This window comes from Danaus plexippus, assembly GCF_018135715.1.
Source record: "Danaus plexippus chromosome 3 unlocalized genomic scaffold, MEX_DaPlex mxdp_25, whole genome shotgun sequence".
Taxonomy (NCBI): Eukaryota; Metazoa; Arthropoda; class Insecta; order Lepidoptera; family Nymphalidae; genus Danaus; species Danaus plexippus.
In genome coordinates, this window is record NW_026869844.1 from 1,052,876 (window position 1) to 1,069,863 (window position 16,988).

General features: G+C 32.9%; 1 protein-coding gene across 1 annotated transcript in view; it reads right to left on the reverse strand.

Moving 5' to 3' along the window:
- Positions 1–208: 208 nt before the first annotated feature.
- Positions 209–16,988, reverse strand: part of LOC116775138 (division abnormally delayed protein) — a 59,828-nt gene continuing 43,048 nt past the window's right edge. Inside the window, exons 3-9 of the mRNA XM_032668000.2 lie at positions 13,106–13,437; positions 12,624–12,835; positions 10,687–10,855; positions 3,533–3,780; positions 3,326–3,452; positions 1,975–2,134; positions 209–1,709 (exon numbers count right to left, since the gene is read on the reverse strand). Coding sequence (XP_032523891.2) covers positions 1,588–1,709; positions 1,975–2,134; positions 3,326–3,452; positions 3,533–3,780; positions 10,687–10,855; positions 12,624–12,835; positions 13,106–13,437 — 1,370 coding nt within the window. The 3' untranslated portion in view covers positions 209–1,587. The remainder of the gene's footprint in view (positions 1,710–1,974; positions 2,135–3,325; positions 3,453–3,532; positions 3,781–10,686; positions 10,856–12,623; positions 12,836–13,105; positions 13,438–16,988) is intronic.

Consider the following 16,988-nt stretch of genomic DNA (forward strand, 5'->3'; position numbering starts at 1 on the left):
AAACGTATTGTAAATTATTTCAATATAAATCATGTGAAAAAAGGATAAATACACCTGTTGATTAAAAGTAAACGGGATACAAAAATGTATAAAATGGATATTATTGTAACCAACCTCTTTAAGTCGACCGATCATATGGCAACATTACGATAAACACACACAGAGTATTACTATATAAAATATAATGAAGAAAATAAAAGATAATAAATATGGTACAGAGTTTATTTTCATGATATAAACACACTATCTGTCCAATATTATTTACAAATGATTTCGTTTCGACCTACGGGAAATAGGAGTCGAACCATTCAAAGCGATCTATCGCTGAAACGATGTCATTAAACTTGCTGAGGTAACGTTACCTCCTTCCTCCTTCCTCCTATCTCCCTCAACTTCCTCCACGACCCTCAATAAGATTCAACAATATTTTACATTCAAAATCCTCCAACCACCATCAAATGATGATCCATATAGCATATCTAATATAATTTTGATTTACTAACATTTACGTATTTATTGCAATATAGTTGGAATTACGACTAAAATTATATCCTCTTTACACGGTTATAAGCATATACAATTATCGTATTCGGTCTGAATAAAATCAAGTAAAAGTCTGTAATAAACTAAAAAGATTTCATAATTTCTACAAAAAAAAGGCAGTTGTATTAAGAATAGCTCCGTAGAGTAATTTTAAAATGACATAAATATCGTATAACATAAACTTATAACTAAAAATCATTATCACATAATATAAGATATTTTTTTTTGTTGACTTTATTATATAAATAATTATAATCGTAAAAATAATATGGCAACAAAACATGATACTAGCTAAGCACCTAAACAAGTAGGACTTCAGATACTTACTGTACAGTCTGTCTCACTCTCGTCTAAACATATTAATATTGCCAGTTTAATGACTATAGATTAATTATAGTATAATTTTATGTTTTTTTTTTTAACAGCAACACTGCAATCAAAACCTGTCAAATGAAATCTTCGAATCAACCGGAAGTCAAATCCAGTCGCAGTTAATATTAAATAACTTATTTACAACTGTCATGATTATAAATTTGACTGATATATGATTATTTAATCTATATAAATCTTTGTTATAATTTTCGAAGCTTGTTTAAATACTAGTTTTAGACTAGCTACACAGATACTTACCTAATTCCATTTACTCATCAAATTTATAATTGTCTTTTAATGAAGCGGTTTCGTTTTGAAACTCTGATGACAATACTTTAATAAATCTCTACTCAAACATCAGAAAACAGATCTCATTGAACAATTGTACTTAATACCACGGAGACTCATCTCGATTGATGCCGTGCTATACATTTACTATGTCAGAGAAGCCGGTTTCGTATAATCTAGCATTATTGAATGAAGACATTTAATTTTCTATAATAAATAAATCAGCGTCATTTTAAAGCGCCACAGCGGCTTAATGTCATAACATCCAATACGTCAGAAGCTTTTTATCCTCACAATACATGACTACTTTGTAGCATGACACATATCACTCACACATTGATATGGAGATTCATAAGTTCACTATGTTTCACTGGGTTTCATAGTTTAAGTTAAAATAACGAAGATAACACACGAGATGAAGGAGATCGAGGCTGTCGCAAGGGAAGCAGTCGAAGTCGGTAAAGGAGGTGCTGAGTATGTCGTCTCTTCGTCCTCCCTCCTGCTTCCTGTTAATTTATTTTTATATTGAGTTAAAATTTAAAAATTTATAATTTTTATAAATTTATACGTCCTATATAATGTCAATACATTTTTAATTTACTATATCAATGAAAATAAACATTCCTCTGTGTACTCTAAAATTAAACATATTATTAAAAAATATAAGTTCAAACAGCCTGTATAATGTATATACAAATTTAACAGAGTCTAATATTAACTAAAAATGTATGAAAATACGATAATAGTTTTTTAAACATCTGTATAACTTACCAACGAACTCGTCTCCTGATCCCTCCCCGGACCCCTCAGCGTCGTAGGTCGCGTCATCGTCAGTGTAACTCCGACCTGAGCCGGAGCCTTCATCACCAGCCTCATCACCCTGCATGAAAGACTCCGCAGCGGTCATTGACCCCCAGTGTGATACCAGCAACTACGGAACATTGTTGAAATTAGGTCTTCAAAATACTTAAGAGTATATCAATATAACTATGGAGGTCGAAAAATTATTATTTTTTTGCAACAATTATTCAGTCAAATAAAAGTAATATTTTCGGATGTACTAATAATTTTTTTTTTATTTCAAGTACAGACAGATCATTCTCGTCCCGTTTGCCCGTGATCCCGGTTGCGGCAAAGTAACCAAAACGTCGGAAGTATGATTTTTTTTTTAAATAATAAAATAACGCGACGTAATCCGAAAACATTCGTTTTATTTAAATGAATACTCGCGAAAATCTTAGACCTTATTAATTATTCAGTCATTTGCAAGGTTTGGTAAATGAAATAGTATCTGATTATTTTTTTATTATGCTATGGTATCCGATTTTTTAAGTGACACTGAACATTCAAAGTGTCACTCACAGAATTATAATACTGTCGTAATATTTTTTAGCGCGAAAAAATTAGTTGACAGTAACAACCGCAAAATATTCCTCAAACATAGTGTGTGTGTACGCTTGATTATTTTTTATGTAGTTTTTTTGTGTTCTTCTAGGTTCTGATAAAAATTTAAGTGGAGTCTTTAAGAAAAATTACCATTATTCCATACGGGCAAAATCCTTCATGCTCTTTTCATACATTATTCAAAATTATAATATAATTCGTTCAATGAATAAGAACGTTGATTTTGGCAAAATATTCCCCAATTCCAGTGTTAATGAAGCCATACCATATAGACATTAAATAAAAAAAAAAATAGTTGTCAAATCAAAACTCCTTACACAGTCACATTACTTATAAATTATATTATATGATTGTATTTAATTTATAATCAAATTTTTTTTTGTCTGAAGACCAATGAATTAAATTTAATGCCAACATCATAATTTGATTTAAATAATTAGTAAGGATAGCGCTGCATAGGGTACGTTTAGAATGAAACTTGGTTCATTTATCATAGTATGCGTGGAAGTAGGTTATATTTCTCAATTATTGCAAATGTTTTTTTTGAAGTTTCGTAGAAACTTTTATATTATGGGTGCCGTTTATCATTATAATTATATAATAAATGACTTTTCTTTTGTTAGGGATTTCGTTTAATTGTAATAAATTAGTTTTTTTTACGTCCCATAAAGATATAGTTAGTTACTTTAAATAATATAACGATCATTTTATACTCTACCTGTCTCGCTTGCCGCAGCCTGTCGCCAAGTGCTGCCACTCTTGAATCTTGGGTTGACATCTTCGTGATCTCTGGATTGTATTTCTGATCACTTATGGAGGCTGATGCCACTAGGGCCTTGGTGTATCTGAATGAAGAATTTCAAATACAATAAACATATGAAGGCTCGTTTATTGGCTTATTGTAATATATTATTGTTATACTTACTCTCCAATAGTTTCTCCATTCCAGCACCGTTCGTTGCCTTCGATAGCGAAGTCGGGTTCATCGCAGAGTCTATCAGAGATACTGGCGAACAGTTTCTTACTGGAGGCGAGGGTAGCTGCGAACTGGAGCAGTTCAGTATCGGGAGGTGGAGCGCGGAGCGCGTCACGCCGGCTAGCTCCGGGGGTTGACCTTGGAGATGTTGAGTTACTGACGTCTATGGTGGATGGAGGGCCACATTCCTGACGCACCTGAGACGGAGAAATATGTAGTTATGTAATATTATTGTAACTGTAAAAAAAAACATAACATACGTTAAAAATATGTTTGAATAGTTTTCATCGTAATGTTTTTTTATATCTCTGTTGTAATATTTTTTTTTTTTTAATTCTTACAAGTAAAAAATAAATGCCATCATTAGTTAAACGAATTTCAAATTTCATGAGTATTTTTTTTTTAATTTGCCAAAGCAACTGGTTCCGAGTAAATTAGCCGGGAAACAAAGCGAACTTACAATTAAATATGCGACTGCTTCATGCTAATTACGTTTTATTTACATCCTCGCTTTTAATAGAAATACTTTTGTACTAAATACATCTAATTAAGAGAGCAATAAAATATTTTTCTTTAAAAATATGGGGTTAATGTTCTAATTAGAGGCCGCCATTTTGTTTTATTACTTACAATGTTACGTCACAGAAATATCAAGGAATTCTCCGATGTTGATTGACGTTATTCTATAGAGAATAAGGTTTAATGTTTTGTCACAGTACATTATAACATAAAAGTATCATAATGGTGAACATCGATCAATACCATCATAAATGAAGATAAATGGACATCACAGTAACGTAATTTGTCACAAGCTGGTGCGGAATAGCGTGTGTGAATGCCCTTACAGGCTCGCGACACGCAAATAACCCGACGCGAATAGCATGTCGCATGCCACAGAGAGCACAGAAATTGCACAGAATTATGCGTAATGCACCTTAAAGCAGTTTCCTAAGCTCATTGTGGTCTCCCACCTGCCTATTACATTTCAATGTATTATGTTGTCAAACATCTGCCGTTTCGTTTTATGGGTATGTATGAAAATAAAGGTATATTGTTGCTAGAAAAAATAAATCAAACATGGCGTGAGAGACGCTAAAGAGTTTTTATTGTAAATTTTAAAATATTTTATTTCGGTTTAAGGGATTTATTTCAAAAGATTCTACATAAAGCTGGTTTGTGATATCAATGATAATTTAGAACGCAAATAGTCGCTGCCATCGGATAAGCTTATGTGTAATACATTACGTAATACCAGCCGCTACATATTTATTTGATTCAATAAGTTGTTCTGTGGACCGAGTGTGAGTAAGCTCATTGTTTCGATGTTTAATTATAATAATTGTAACACCGGACGCTTTGTCCGTGGTGATTCATGAATATTACATGCAACATCGCACATGTCTTCATGTAAATATTAATTTGATTTGAGTGACAGCCTCGGAAATCGATTAAAAAAAAACACTATTAACCGCATGTCTTATGTGTAATATAGTAAAAAAAATTACAGATCCAAAATAAATGGACTAAGACATGTTACGAGATAATGATAAAAACATATATAACCTTACACGCGGTTAAATAAAAAAAAATAACAAGAAGGACGTGAGGTGTTGTATCGTACAACGAGGATATTTGTAAATGGAAAGCGGTTTTGAAACACTTTATGAACCATTGATTGTAGCCGGCATGCGAAGTCAATTAGTCGTACGTTAGCGTCTCAATCTTAATATTAATTAAAGATAAAGTGACCACTTAACCAGAGTCAAATTACAGATACGTTACAATCAACATATTTTTAATATTAAATCGATATTTTTAAAGTCGATGTATTTGTTTGAACTTATGCTGGAATGTACGAATTGTAAGACGGTTTTGTAATAATTCAGTGACACTCACGTAATTTTATGATATTATATTAATCTATATACACAATCGAGTGTATATACAGAGTGTTTTAATAAGTTACAACATTCCACAGTACGGCTTGTCTTTTACGATGTCATCTTCGAGTAATTATGAATAACATTAAAATGTCTTTTTAACGTGATTTCAACCCACATAGGAAATTTAATGTTTTTGAGATTACACAACTTAAACCTACACACGATGCCGAAAGTGCATGCCTACTTTAGATATATGAACATTATATTAAGTTAGTAAATTAGATTTCATAATTATTTTGCTCTTAATTCGAGTATCTTTATAGTTACTATACCTTTCATCGTCTAACTGAAAACAGGCAGTTGCTAGTTTACCATACATTCACCTCCGCACATTATCAACTTATTATTATTATTATTTTTAATGTGAAATGTGGCAAAAGTGCAGACGGCCTACTTGGGGGGCAGCAGCCACCGTCGCCCATGGACATCCGCAACATCTCTGTTGCGGATGCGGTGCCAAACTTTGGTTTTTTAGGAATAGGGAGGGGTGGGAAAAAGGAAATGTCAGAAAAAAGTGAGAATAGGGAAAGGTCAACCGGCTCTCTAACTCATCGGACGAAACGCAGCCATTAAAGGCCACTTGACGCTGATATTCTGTGAGAGGTTGGTACTTCCCCGGTCGAGCCAGCCCCTGTTCGATATGTATTTACAGGCCTACAGCTTGGCTCTACCACCTACCACCTTATTTTATACGACTGAAAAAGAATATCCACATGGGTAGTATGTAGAGAGATAAAATAATTTATATGTCTATTGAGTAAAGCCGTTTTCAAAACCTAGTTTAAAACAAATCCACACACCGATTGTTAATTTATAATGCGCTGCCGGCGATCGGCTTAACTGTTTAGTGCATTCCAATAAGCGCTACTCCTATAATCCGTATAAATTTGGTAACATGCATTATCAATTAGTTGGACCACAGGATTTCTGTGAGATATTGATTGAACAGAAATTTATATAAATCATCCTTATTGGAGAACATTTAACATCACAATAGCGTCATTTTCATGTCGGTTTTACTTAAAACCGGCTTAAATTCTTCGAAAACGTATATTTTAATCAATTTATTTATGTACAATGTTTATTTGATGACATTTTAAGTGACCGCTAACATTATTTAAATCGAAATGTTAACGTCTCGCCATAAAACAGTCTAATTAATGATAATATGCCTTCGAATGATATTAATTAGTTTAGTTAAAACCGAAACTAGAAAGAATCGGCAGCGGTTGTGGGTTGGATTTATTGTGGCTGTAAAGATATTGAAGTGAAATAAATATGTGTGATGCCACAATAAACGGCACGAGCCGCCCACGAGTGACCCCTGATGACTCGTGACCAGGACGGCTTTAATGTTGTGTGATTTACTGTAATTATGTCATAAAAGCTTTGTGTTTATGTCTTGAATTATGATAACGCATTAGCTGTTAGCTGTTTTATTTCATTGGGCGTTAAGTTAAGAAAATGTAGATAATATAAAAAGACGAAACCTTACAGCATTCCATGGATTCCCCGTGCGGATGCTGGGTCCATCGCGTAGCAGGGGGAGGGGCCTCAATAGTGCCTGGGACTTGCGACCCAGGTGTAGGTTTAAGGGGTCCCTATCTAACGCGCATTAAACGCTCATCTCCACTGTCCAAGCCCCTGTATCTGCCTTACCAAATTTGAAACGAACCTACTAGGGCTGCCTTCGACGCACGTTCCAAGAATGAACTGATGTTAGTTCTTGACAGGCCCAAGTGTTTTAGCAGGTTGTAGAGATTTGGCTGATATACCTCTCTCTTGTTGACCTTGATGGCATGGTCTTTGGGATGTTGGTTTCCCAAGGAACCGTGAGCTCTATTATCACTTCAAAATTTGCGAATATAGAAATATTTCCGGTTTGGAGGCCGACGCACAAATATCCTCTGGGATTTTATATTGCTTATATAAATTCCGTAATAATTTTAATTTAAAATGTAAATTGTTATCGTATAGTCGATTAAGCCATATTGTTGAAGATACCGAGAGCAACAATACAGGATTTTATTTAAAATTTCTGTGAATTATACCGTGAAGCCAGTCAGTCGCAATCAAAAGCCAATCCTACAGCGACATATTTATAGTCTCCCTCCAAATTGACATACATTTTAATTTCGTGCATATTTTTCAAACAAATTATGTATAATTTTTTGGGTCTGGTTCTTATACTGACGAGCGGATAAAATAAAAATTAACAACATTTCCTTTATACGTAATCTGTTTAGCGAAAACGTTTATAAATTTATTTTTAATTCGTCGGAAATATAATTAAAATGATTTTAATTAACTCCGCCGCTTGTATGGGTAATATAATTTTAATGGTGAATATTATTCCTGCTTTATTATGCACAACTCTTGTGGGTGTCTACCGTTCATCTTTGTTCGCTCTTTTCCCTGATGGTGAAAGTGCGTGGGCTCCGCTAGACGCGCCACAACCTGATATTGGCGCCGCTTTTCCGTGTCAATGACTTTTATATTATTTAAATAATTGCCAAATCTTATGACTATTAGAATTTTATTGTCTGTATCGATTACTTTGCTTGTTTATGACAGCTATGTGTCATTGTCGAAAATTCTTATACAACGTTTAATGGTTTTATTGTTAAAATTCGTGTTCGAAATTTCGGTTTAAAAATTAGAATCATATTTTTGGACTATAAATTACTAAGTAGGTTAAATGAGGTGAAAAGTTTAATTTGAGAAAATGAATTCATATCACATCAAATGAATTCACATAACATCTATTAAAATTTATTAGACCGGACGAAACGGAAACGATATTTTTAAAACAATATGTTTTTAAAAATATATATGAAAAAGAACTTAAACTCACTAACTGAATACACTGAACACAATACAGATAATGGAATATATAAAAAGAGTTTAAAACATATTAAATCAAATATAACGGTGGCAGCTGGAACCGTCGAGAGCGGAATCCGAACCGATGTCATTACCATGAAAATTGAAAGTCAACATTACAGCCAGCGACTTGGCTTTTATAATAAAAGCTTTTCCGAGCTCCTGAAACTGCTTTGTTGGACGAAACTCTTTCGAATAACCGATTTAAATCACGTATCACGCTTTATTATAGACATTCACTTATTCGCACCAATCACACGGAGCAGCATTGTTACAGCTTCAAACTGCTGTCAAATAATATTGAAACGTTTAATTAATCCAAATCAATGTTGCAACAATTTTTTTTTTCGATGCGCATTTTTTATTTTGCTTCTTAAATTAAACAGGCAAAGGTTTATTCCATTCATCATATATAATAATCTTCGCACGTTTAAGTCTGTTATATTAATATTAAGTACATATCTGTAATATTAAACAGTTCCTCTTCCTATGTTCTAGCGACAACCAACTGTTGGTACGGAATCAGTGTCCTTGGAGTCAAACGATGTTGTCATGAGTCACAGGAAGTGTCGACATTGATACAATTTAAACTTATTGTCTTATGTTAGCGTCACCGGAAACCTTTTTTTCGTCTCCGAACTTTATTAAATAAATAATTTTGTTAATGACATTGTTTTAGTTTTATGAACACGTAAACAAGGGACTTCATCAAGGAAATAAATATCATAGCAAATAATTCTAAATTAATATTAATAGAATTTCACAACGAATTTAAGATCTAATAGGAAAGAAATATATACATATATATATTATCTATATATATCAGTTATTCCGATGTTGATTAGTGGCAAAATGCAAAGTCCGAGACAATACTGAGACGTTAATTTATCCAAGTGGGTACCTCTGCGGGGCTCGGCCGACCCGCGCCCACGTCTGACCTGACGCGCCCACGTTTTATAGTCTCATAACACCGACTAAACTTAATCCAAAGAAAGATTCCATTTTACGATAATTCGACTGTAACTTTTGTAATGTTGATTGAAATTTTCCCTTTATCTTATAAAGTGTCTCGAGGTGATTTAGATCTTCGATTATAAATATCGTGATGTAGGAATGATTAATGTTGTTTTACTCTCATTGTTTCGAGTGCTAATTGATAAAATAGTTATTCTACGAATTTCGTTCCCAAAACTCATCTCTGAGTTATAATTGAAAGGTCCCATTTAACAGATTTCTGTTGGAGTGTGGCGTGATGCCAAGTGTTTCGATTGTGTCAGTTCCTCGATAACTTTATTGCGAACATAACAGTTCTCAATGGAAATACATTTTTGATGAACTATTGCTGTGCGATCCTAACAAGCGACACAAATCACATAGCGCTGTGTGTGCAATAATGTGCAATTGTGTCCAAAATGTTGTAATCCTCTCAGTGTCCAGTTGTATATATATATAATATCTAATTATATTGGTGATCATATTTTACGACTAACATTATCATTCAACACAAACCCAATTCTATATTGCGTTACGTAATTTACAACGTTGTTTGCAATTTAATTAACATGCATAAATGTATTCTGAACGGACAAAATTTTATATCCAAGTACACAACGAGGGCCATCGAAATGCATAAAAAAATATTTTAACGGTTTACTCTACACTCTGCAGTAATTGGACTGAACTGTGTTATGGTGTGAATAGTTCTTATAACTTCGGAGACTATTCTATAAGTTATTATATTATATCACTTGAAGATCCGGATTTAATTTAAGTTGTTACAAACTCACATAAGACTTGATAGATTGTAACAAGCCAAATATATGTATGTGTGCGCTGCATAAATTAAAAGTTGGCAGTTGTAGAGTTCGGAACCGAGTCTGTCTATACTTGAAACGTGTTCAGTTTCTCGACGAGGCATTCCAGGAAAAGTTTGGACGACAATTAGCTACAGTTTCTTGAACAATTATTTAAGTGATCGCCTCGGGAGCCGAGAAGCAAATTTCAAAGACAAGTTTTCACTTGTACTCGTCCTCTAACGAGTATCCTTGTTGACAAATTTATTAAGATATGATAAGCTTTGGGCTCTTCTATAAGTTAGCATCGTCGACTTAACAAAGAGCATTTTCAGTGTTCCATTTATAAGCCATCGTTGGTACTATAATTTGAGAAAGTTAAACAAACTTGTGGTGAAAGGAAATTGTGTCCTTCCTTGTAGATGTGAATTTAATATGATACAGAATGGACAAATAGATATATATGTTATTATAAGAGACCAACCTTTTTCTCGAGAATCACGTGGTTCTCCAAGGCGTGCATGATTGCTTCAGACACTCTGGCGTCCAGTGAACGAAGCTCTGCATCAGCATCAGCTCTCGCCAGGCGCTCTACTCCTTCCACGTAACCAGCCCATGGAGCATCCAACTCAACTACAAGGGACCCTATACACCTGTACGGAGATCAAATCATTTTAATATAGTACACTGTAAATGAGCTGCATTTAAGAATAATTATAACCTAGTAAAGTTATCACGTACAAAATAAGAAAAAATTAAAATAATTACTAACAAAATATGCTATAGTTTTTTATTTGACAACAAAAAACTTATTCAATGAGGTATATATAGACATTATGCAATATATACTAAATCCTAGATAAAAAAAAATTAATTAAGCAAAATAGTATATATTTTTTGTTTTGTTTGCTAGATTTTATCAATATTAAGACCCTTAGTGTTTTATGATTATAATTTAAATATATAAATGTTATATGACATATGTATATGAACTTGTGGATGTAAATAATTTTATATTCATCATTGTTTAATTTATTTCTTGATATGCATATAACAACATATGGGACGAATCTTAAATATATTGTAAACTTTATTTACTAACTAGTTTCTCGTAGTTTATATATAGTAATAAATTAAAATTCAATACTTATATGTACTGACGTTTACGTGCTTAAAAGTTTGGACAATCAAAACTATTATCACACATTAGAGAGACGTATCTTTAAAGTTGAAAAATTTATTTTTGTTAATTTTTACGATTCTTAATTTCTTTCATATGAACAGTTCATAATTTATTTAGATTTCTATTTTATAAAATCTTAAAAAAAAACCCGTAAAGATACATACGTAGAACATTTCAATGATTATCTATTGTTCTGAATATAAATGCTTTTGATTTCGATTTGTTAATATCCGGAACATCGTTCGGCGCGAATATTGAGATCGAGCGAGGAAAAGCTTCATATAAACCACGAATTTGGCAAAAAGGTACCTTTTAGTTTTACGAACGATACTACTTTATTCGTGTACGTCTATAAAAATTACAGGCGCTTCTATCAAACCAACCTTTTACATGTATTCTTATGTACATATCTACAAAACAGTTTATTTAGTAGTGATCGTATTTGTTTTGTTTTAGAAACTTAGTAAAGAACTAATTATTAGTTTCATTAAAGCTGATTTGAAACCGGTTTTTTATTTGGATAATAATCATATAAATATTTTTTTGTGCCTTTCAAAACCATTGTATTAATGTAGAAGTTTTTTTCCAAATCTCAACAGATGTTTATCATTATATTCGCGTTCATCAGCGTCCGGATCCAGGCAGTTGCACTACGAAGATTAAGTTTCAGCGTGTGTGAATTTAATTCGAGTTTTAATACAATTACAGCGTCAGACTTTTCTTAATTATGTTATTAGTGCTCTCATGATATATAAATACATATATAATATTTAATGCTATGGCTTCGTTCGCACTGGAATCGTGGTACATTTTGCCAATGTCGACGTCTTAATTTTTGGACGAATTATAATCTTGAGCACTGGGTGGAGGAAACGCGGGGGTGTTTCTCGTATGGAATATATTTTGTAAGAAGACTATTTATATTATAACCAGCAACGTACTTTTGATAATATTTAATTTTAAATATAAAATAATAGTGACAATCGCATCAATTGTCTAAACTTATTAGAGTTAAGTCTATATTATATTTCGTCTATAGTTACAAACAGACTTTACGATTCCGACTAATTTCATTCTTATATTTTTCAAGTAAATTTAGACAGAAAATATAGAATGAGGTTCGTTTCATCGTCAAGAGCAGTATTAAAATCCAGAGCGGAATTTCAGGTCCGTACTTGGCTAAAATGTGTTATCGCATAATTTTTGAAATAGATTTTTCCTAATTATCAATAACTAACCCTCTAGCCACGTTCAAGCAATAGTTCCGACATGGGCTGACGTCGTGTCCTTTACATCTAGAACAGCCTCCCATCAGCAGCAGTTTGTTGCCGCATTCCTCATCAGCATTCGACAGCACCTGTTCGCTGGCTGTTAGCGCACTCGCACCAACAGATATAACTTGCAGCAAAGCGCGTGCCGATTCCAATGATCTAGACATTGACGCTCCAAGCTGTTAAAGGAAGTATTAATTTAACCAATAAATATTACAGAATGGCTCAATGGTACGATTGAGTTTTGTACTTAAAATTTGTAGTATCACATATCTCTATACTTTCTTAGAAAAAAGATTAAATTATGAATGAAGGAGTCATTTATTGTGTTAAGTTGGAATTAATTAAATCAAGCCATAATTATTTCCTTTTAAGACTAATTTACTTTAAGTTATTCAACAGTGAGAGTTAGTAATAGGATTATTTAGAAATGATAAAGGGAATCCTACTTGCTGTGGGACATCGCCGAATGGTTGCACAGCGTCGTAGGCGTCCTGAAGACATGCTTCGTATTCCGGTGTGAACTGCTTGCTGTCCAGACGGAGGACGTTCTGGTAGGCGACCGGGAAGACATCTCTGAAGAACTTCTTCGTACTGACACGCATGTCTTTCGGTGGTGGAGAGCCAAGCTCGTCATCTCGACCCGGTCTGATGAGTAACCTGATGTCGTCGTAGAGAGCTGACAGATGCACGTGGGTTCGTGACGCATGGCTCCGGTACAGTTGTGAGAAGAGTACAGATGTTTTGTTCTGTGACTGGTAAGATAGTGCTGTCAGGTGCTCTGAGAACAATGACGAATCACGTTTATATATTAAAAAGAGGCTACAAAAAATCGCAACTATATAAAAGTAAGAAGATATTGAAAATATCTATTGTTAAAAGGCAGATTAACTACCTTCAGTAAAATGGCCATAGTCAGAGCTACGTTACTCTGTCCTGATTGCAAAGTCTTATAACACTTAAAGAACTAAGTAAAATAAAATAATTTCATTTGTGTGGATGCTTTCAAACAACACAGGGAAGTTAATCCACACGAACATGTGTAATAAACTGTTGCATATCTAAACTCAAAGTTAAACAAAGACGTCTTATATAATCTCTGTGTAAATAATTATGCAAGGCGTCTATGCTATTTGGTTTTCACCAGCTGTCCTATGTAACACTGTGTTATCTTGTTGGAATGCGGGAGCGGCACCGTGGATCAACGCCTCATCGCATATCTCCAGATATGAATTCACTCTGAACATTTGAAGTCGCATCCAGCCCACCAGCATTACTATTATCTGGGTTAGTTTTTATTTAATTAAAACACTTATCTTTGACGGTAAGCAAATTGGCTTTGCTTGCTGCCTTCAGATTTAATCTGGTAAGTCACATATTATTCTTGTACCCTAAATACTGTACAGTACATATATTTTAATATAAAATTATTTTTCTTATCAGAAGAATTATTTTCGTTTTTAGTTAATCTTTTTTCTGAAGCTTTTATTCTTGTCATAATTTTCAAAAAGTTAAAGAACTTCTTGGTACTTAAAGATATTATCAAAACCCAGATAAGGCTTTTATTAAGTCGTTATTTATCGGTAATGGAGTGACAGTTTTAATAAAAAAATATACATCTTAATTTTCTCATTGCAAAGGATATTTTTTTTAGAAATAATCTAATCTGCAAATTGTTTCAATCATAATATATTTACCAGAGGAATATTCTGAAAAAAAATCTACTTAATAAAGTAATATCCATTTGCAACGCGATCGTCGTAGATGCAAGTATTAGTAGTAGTTGTTAAGTAGTCCTATTTATCCACTATTAGTGCTTTGTACGTGTCAGTGAAATCCTTTTATTTCATATTGAATTACAAGTGTCGTTCGTATTCCCGGGACCTCTAGACATCCTTGGAGCGAATTTTACACGCCAAGGATTCGCCCGTGAAATGAGTTACTGTTACAGACGACGGATTGAAAAATAAAATTCGATTTATGTTTGTCTCGGACGAGTTTGTTTGCTGACGAAATGGGTAGGGTCTGATGTCGAGAAATTCGAAAGGTCTATGCTGTGACTAGCGATCTGTTAAACTGAGTTTTACTAAACGTCTATAAAATTCGATGAGAGATTACAATTTATAGCCATCGTTAGTGACAATAAAATATATACAAGTTGCTTCATTTGTCATATTATAATCTAAATAACAAATGAAGACGTTCCTCTCTCTAAAGTTTATGCGACAGACTTCTATTTGCATATTTTATATTGAGCTAAACAAAAAAATTCTTAACGCAACAAGCATTAAGACTTTCTGAAACTGGAATAATGAGATGCTCGACGAGATCGTCTTTTTGATGGCTTCGTTTCTTAACTTATTTTTTTAAGTAACGAAGCTGTTAAAAAAACGGATCTTTTGGTAATCGCGGCAACAATACTCAGACGAGGAAAAGTTTAGTTTGCTTATCGTGAAACAATTTCTTAGAGACTTACTCTTAACAATTTCTTAGAGATTTTTAAATGAACATCAACAGACGTCTCGTCTGCCGGTGATCACGGTTACTGAAAAGTATCCGAAACGTCGGGATTATGTAGTTTTAAAATAATAAAATCCGCGTAGTACATCCGAAATATTTAAACATTTAAATGAACAAAACTCGCGCAAGTCTTAGATCTCATTATTCTTGGAGACTTATATATACTTATATTATATTTGTTATATTTTATATTTATACGTAATTAAATTTCTATAGCTGAGCAGGTAAGAGTCTAATGAGGGTCTAAGGGTGGTCCCGCTTTATACGTAACACAATAACCCTTCAAATCTATTCATACTCTTTGTCACACGACCTCTTTAATAAAACATTGTCGTTAAAAAAATATATGTAACTAGTGATGGGAATTAACTTTTTAATTAACAAACTTGGCAGAACGGCAATTAAAATGGCTATGAATAAAAATGATAAATATAAAAAAACCGATAAGCTGAATATAATAAGCATGTTAATTATAACTTTTTTGTTAAATTAACATAACCGTATGCCAATTTTAATATTATGTATATATTTATATACGTTATATATATTTTGTGTTGATATTTCAATGTAAAATGATATCTTCTTAGTTCTGACAGTTCTATTTAGGTTTATAAGGAACTAGTGTGCCTGGTTGCAGATCCCTCGTTATTTCCTGTTCCAGGGGTGAGCACGCATTGTTTAAACTTGCTCATTACGGAGGTCGTTGAACTTGCTAATGTATTTTTGTACCTAAACGATATCGGGAACCTTTGTACGGGTTGTCAGCCATTATTGCGATAGAGGAACCTTTTGAATCGCACTGAGTGTTAATTTCGTCTTAGCTTTTTCTTGTTGATGACAAATGTGTAACAAGTTGTACGAATATAGTTCATTTTTTATTTATATTTAGCTAAATTCTCTTTTCGGTTCGCAATTTTTTTTTTGTTGGTAGAAACTAGAAAGAGGCTCACTCTTCATTCTGTCAATTTGCTACTGTCATTGATATTTCATTGTAATTTTGTTACTTTTTAAAACAATCATTTTCACGCAAAATTTATATATCTTTATTTATTTCCTGATAGATGAAAATACAAAGAGATTCTTTGAAGTTTAATACAGTAAATAGTATAATTAATTCAATATTACCAAGTTGTTATTCCATAACGTTTATACTGAGTTTAATAATCAAATATCGTTTTTATATTAATATTCAATCCACAATTTTTTGTTATCCATTTTGGCAGTAGACTTAGATTATCACAACCTATTATTTAGACATTTCAAGCGCATTCATACGAGCAATTTAAGCGCTTTGCTCTTTAAAAATTTGCGCTTTGCTCTTTTAAAATTTTATCTCTCAGTGATATATGATCGAAGCTTATCCTTTGTTTTTAATTTTGCTTAGTAAATCTCCTTATTAAAAAAATATAAAAATTCCAGAAGTCTCCCCATACTTTGCAAAAAATATACATGATTAATGAAATTTTAACTGTCAATAATTGATTTTGACTGTACGTACATAGAATAAAAATTAGAGAATATTACAGAAACAAAGCACAAATGCCAACTTATCCAGTGTGTACATTGCGTCGAAGCCATAAAAAAATATCAGCATTTTCAAAATGAAAAGTCCATAAAGGTTTTTATAGAAAAACTCGTAACCAACAAATACAACCGGAAATCTTAACAAACCAAATCTTCTTTAAGTTAAAATTTCATGTCATCCTTTCCTTAACGATGTTTTCAGTTTGCACTATTACTATTCACAGCTTTATCAATTTTCGATTATATTTAAGAACAATTTAAAATTAAGGCCACATGAATAATATTAAT